This window comes from Theobroma cacao, chromosome 6 (assembly GCF_053813885.1).
Source record: "Theobroma cacao isolate CCN51 chromosome 6, ASM5381388v1, whole genome shotgun sequence".
Lineage (NCBI taxonomy): Eukaryota > Viridiplantae > Streptophyta > Magnoliopsida > Malvales > Malvaceae > Theobroma > Theobroma cacao.
Window position 1 is genome coordinate 25,733,257 of NC_142644.1, and position 5,627 is coordinate 25,738,883.

Consider the following 5,627-nt stretch of genomic DNA (forward strand, 5'->3'; position numbering starts at 1 on the left):
ACAAAAAGAACAAAATCATGTTTCCTTCTTATCCATATAGTAATAATTTTTAGGAGTAATTAAAAAAAAAAGATAAAAATATTTGAAGATTTAGATGAATGACCATTTAGGGGAAGGCAGGAACCCAAGCTGTTTAAATTATTGGAATATTATAGCAGCTTATTCACGGAGGCTTTAGATGGCGTTCATATCAGGAAACTAACCACCCGCCAATTTAGAGATATTGACACTTGATTTTTTTTGTTATTATAGTATCTCTCAGCCTAGCTGGTGCCTCATTAGAAATATCCATTCTCCATACTTGTGGGGTTGGAAATTTGGGGTCTTGTAATATATAAGTAACCTCCTCTTCGTCAAATTAAAAAATTAATTAATTAAGAAGAATTTTAACTTAATTGGAGGGAAACTACTTAACTTTATGATCATCACCTCATAAAATGTACAATTATCAATTATTGGATGGAGGTGGCCAAGACCTTATAATGGATCACAATCAGTGGTCTACATGCCCCCCCAACAAAGCATATGCATAACTTTACTCTGATTGGATTGATTTAATATTTTTTTAGGGTAATTTATGTGATATGAGAAACAAAAAGGTGTGGCAAAGACAACAGAATCTATATCAAACCTTGCTAGAACCTCACTTTGTTCTTTGGGAGAGTGAACAGTTTGGACAAAAATGTATGGCATCGTTCTGCTACCAAATCTCCTCTGCAACCATTTTATTATGATTTTGTTTTATCAGCAAAACAAAGCAATAATTTGATCCTGATCTGTATTGTTTTAGACCGAACTAAACAGGTTTTGCCCTTCAACAATATTCCAGATTTTGGCAATAATAATAATGAAGGGCACAGAGTTAAGAAGATTGGTGGGGTCCAAACCTGAGTCAGATGATCTGTCCTTGATGGACCCCATCAGAAGCATAGACCCACTTGTTAAATTGTTTCACTTGACAACCATGCACTGAATCCATTTCCAGAAACTTCAGTCTGTCAAGGGTTTAACAGAGCAGCAGAGCTGTCCACAACTGATTTTAGCGTTACCATCTTAGTTGTCACTGATGTAACAGTAAAATATCTTTAATCTTTACCCAAGGCTTTTACTCATGTTATCAGCAGGAGGTTTCATAGAAGACAAAACTTTCCCATGTTTCTTGCAGGCTTTTTCAACTTTTCCTTTAACTGACGTTATCAGTTAACTCTGTACAGCACATTGTTTGCTAATGAATTTTAGGCAGGCATATCAGCTTCCGTAAGAAGAGTTGAGTCACCATCCAGTCCAAAATCTGGTACTTCCAGTGACCAAATAAGAGTTAATTATCCCCATTCCATTCATGCAAAAACTTCAGGAATTGTCATTCAATTCAAGATTTGAGATTCTAGACTTGATAATGTGGTTGCAATGTCCTTAACAGCGTGGGAAGAAAACCGGAAATCTTGTGGAGATTGACCAAATTCATGCAAATCAGGCACAAACACAAAGAGACAGCTTAACTAATTTTTCATGTTTGGCTGTAGATTGGTTTTAAACAGCTCATTTCAGAGTGGTATGCAATTCCTTGATTTGGATCTGGAGTATCTCATCAGAAAATGTCATTAATGGCATCTCAACAGATATAGAATCACACAAAGGGAATCCATGGTAGGTTTCAAGTATTAAATAATTCCATGTTACTCTTGGATTTTTGTACAACTCAACTTTGGAACCATATTCTTCTACCCAATCATGCAAATCCCAAACCAAATATCAAATTCTTTCTCTGTCTTCTTGCTAATAGAATCTTAGAATTGAGGTTCTGTAAATTCTTTATTCCCAACAAATTTTTTGTGTTCAATACCCAAAAATCAGGGGAGCACCAGAAAAAAAAAAAACACATTTCCAAAATGAAAAGTCCCACAACTGGTACAGGTTTTCCAATTAAACTATGTATCCATTTGGTATAACGAATGTTCAAATTCAATGTCAAACTCAAACCACTTTGACATTAGTTGGTAAAAACTTGTCTAAACTGGTTGAATTTCCTTCCTAAAAGAAGCAGTAAAACACTTATAACTTTGGTAAAAGTTTTCTTCTTGTTTTGATATGAACAAGTAGATTCGAAGGGTGGAAAAGAGAAGTGCAATTATCTGAAAGAAGAATTAGATTTCTAATAACAGAGGAGTTAAATATTTGACATTAAGAACTACATAAGCATCTAAATGTAACCTTAAACATGAATTGCTTTTTCTTTTTCCTTTTTTAATTCTTTGCTCTTCGGTTTTTTTAATCATTGATACATACAATTGGAGGAATTCGAAAACATAGTTATCGGGCCAAACAGCCCTAAGCTCTGTTCTCTGTAATTGCTGCATGTCAACTTGAATTCCCCCCAAGGTTCTCTTTATTCCCCTTCATTGTCTCTTATATACCTTGTATCAACCAGACAGGGTAGGGAAACAACTTTCAGACCTGGTAAGCCCTGGACCCCGGATTTCGCCAACTTTTCTTGTAGGACTAGTTGGGGTTGATCTTAAACCTCTTGGAGAATCCAAACTCCTCCTAAGAATACTTCTCATAGCAGATATCAAATGAACGGTAGGATCAGGAGGGGGTCCGGAGGAGACAAATTTTTTGCAAAAATTCATGTGCCTTGCCATTGCTTCCTCCGTACTAATAAGCCTCTCCGACCTTATGATCTCATCTTTGACAGCTTCAGCACAAAGGCCACAAATCCATTTACCTTGATATCGTTCGCGTACCCTTTCGATGTATGCTGGGGTACACTCCTCGGTTAGCCCACAGCAATCGCATTTTGCAAACTCAACTTCACTTTGTGCAACAAGTTTTGCTGCCGTTGCTTGAGTTTCCGGTGCTGCGGCTGATACCACCATTGGATCACTGATTATTGTAGCAGACATTGCCAGTAGCCCTGTCAAACCAATACTATAAACGTTAATAACGTCAACAAATACACTTTAAATTGGGTTTCTGTCACCTTTCTGGCATACTTTGGGTTCTATCTTTTGTTCAATGTGAACATGGTGAAAAAGAAGTGAAAGAATAACGTTGACTTGAGATATTACAGCTTACCTAATCTCTAGCTGGCATTTGCATTATTAACAACTAAACCAATAAATTCCCATTGTTTTTCGCAGCTAAAAACAGAGGATTGGGCAGTTTTGCTGTTCTGTTTTGAAACTTTGTGTTCGTTTCTAGAAAGAAATGGTGAAAGACAAATAACATATGGAGGCTGAAACTCACATGGTATATGCCAAGGAACATATTGGAAAACAAGGTAATAATCATAATCTTAATGCAGCTAATAATCCAGAGAGACTGCCAAATTTAAGTTATGTAATTTCATTTTCAGTCCCACATGATCAGTTATCAAATAAGAAGGTTTTTATACAAAGCAAACTCCTAGAAATAACAAGAACAAAAACAACCAACATCAGACAATTGAAAGAATGAGAAGAAAAAGAAGAGAAGAAAAAAAATAAAAAGAGTGTGTTAAGAGAATTACCAGCAGAGAAGCAGATGATTCAAATCTTTTTTGGCTCTTGCTTACAAATCTCCCTCTCTACTTCTGGTAGTATGGTTATTTAGGTGAATTATATGTCTCTTTTTTCTGTTATCTCTCTTTCTCCCACTCTCCTTCTTCCACCTTTCCTGCAGTGAAAAAAATCTCACACATGAAAACCATTTCCTTGAAGCCTCCCTTTCTTTCTTTCTTTCTTTCAAAGAACTGTACAACAACACTTCAAAGACCCTTTACTTGATTACTTTGAAAGAGCCCCAGAGACCAAATCTCTATATGAACAAAAACCAAGAGATTGCTTTTTGTTTATCGTCCACAAAATTCTCCACTCAAAAGCACTTATAAATGAGAGAAACAGTGGAGAAAGAAGGCTTTTCTTTCCTCTTTTTTTTATAAGAGAAAGAAAGAGAGCCCAATGATTGAAACTTCAAGGGGTGGACTCCAATATATTCCACATCAGCAATATTTGCTGTAAGTGAATCATGGCCGTTCATCTTTTGATTGCCAGCTAAGCATTATCAACTTTGGGTTCCTAATTTGTGCTGGTTGGGGCAACGGGAAGTTCTTTAGCTCATTTCTCTTGCATCTCTGGACCAATCCCATGTTGCCACGTGCAACGCCAAAACGTGCAAGGGACAACTTTGAAAATTCCCCCCCTTGGGTATTTCAGGCTTTCTGAGTTAAAAAAAAAAAAAGACAGAAAAGGAAAATACAAATGCTTTCACATTTGTACTGTCAGTACTTTATTAAGATGATTAGTACTAAATATTGTTCAAAAATTTGTGTATAATTATGGGTTTATACTTCACAATGTTTGCTGTCGTTTTGTTCAGTTTCTTATTCAATTTTGGTAAGTGGATTGGCTGCGTTATGAGCTGGAGATATTAATTATTTTTTGGGTTTGTTTTAATTGATTAGTATTTATTAAAATGCTTATTAAATAGCCTTATGTTCACAAACAAACTCTTTTTCTTTGAAATATGTGTTAGGATAGAAAAGTATTTTCATTTTTTTTTCTTTTGGCCAATGAAAAGTAATTTTTTCTTTAATATTTGTTGATAAACAAGAAAAATATTTTGTAGGAGAAAGGGGCCAAACAAGGCCAAGCTAGATTCTTAATTAAGTAAAAAGGATTGCAGTACTACAAGCGCCCAGACTCGGGGCCTGTTTCCTAGGGTTATTATCTCTTTGCAAAACTGATGTTCATTTTGTTTGTTCTGTCGCAGATTATGATTAATCAATCATTTCATTCGTGTAGAGAACATTTAAGTGATGTTTAGTATTTTATAATGTAATATGATTACAAATAATGTAATTATAAGTAATGTGATTGCAAGTAATGTGATTGTAGAGAAAATAACATTACAATATTTAGTACGTAAGTAAAATAATAATTAAAATACAAAAAAGATAACATTGCAGCGTTTGGTTTACAAGTATTTTGTTGAAAATGTAATGTTAATTTTTAAAATTACTCTTATTTATTAAAATGCAAGCTCAATATATTTGTATTTTTTATAATTAATTTTTATATAATATCATCTCTTACATATATTTTTAATGTCATATATTTTATTTTTATTTCTTATTATAATCTTATGTATTTTATTTTTATTTTTTAATATAATTTTTTATATTATATATTTTATTTTAATTTCTTTAACCTATATTATATAAATTTTAATTTCTTATATTTTATTTTATTTTAATTTTTTATTTTTATATTATATATTTTATTTTTATATTTTTTATTTTAATTATAACGTTACAAAATATTTTTAATAAGATAATAAAGTTGAAGGATAAAAGTGTCTTTAAGAACATTACAGAGTACAATATAATGTGATTGTATTGGTTTTGGACTGTAATCACATTGCATCTCTTAACTATAATATGATTGCATTGCAATTTTATATTACAGTGATCAGTTGCAAAATAAATACTGTAATATAATTTAATTGGGCACATTGCAAAAAATGTATTATTACTTTCCTTATACCAAACGTTATCTTAGTGTATAATAAATATATTGTAAATTTTTTTTGTCAGAAAATTTCATTAAAAATTCATAAAAAATATGAAAAATTAATTCTGTCAAAATATT

At 32.7% G+C, this 5,627-nt stretch overlaps 1 protein-coding gene across 1 annotated transcript; it reads right to left on the reverse strand.

The window, feature by feature from the left end:
• Positions 1–2,207: 2,207 nt before the first annotated feature.
• On the reverse strand, positions 2,208–3,882 carry LOC18596242 (DUF1677 family protein (DUF1677)). The gene is made up of 2 exons (XM_018122559.2): positions 3,509–3,882; positions 2,208–2,914 (listed from the first exon to the last, which is right to left on the reverse strand). Exon 2 carries the CDS (start codon positions 2,901–2,903, stop codon positions 2,421–2,423), a length of 483 nt encoding a protein of 160 aa, XP_017978048.1. The 5' UTR covers positions 2,904–2,914; positions 3,509–3,882; the 3' UTR covers positions 2,208–2,420.
• Between the last annotated feature and the right edge of the window lie 1,745 nt (positions 3,883–5,627).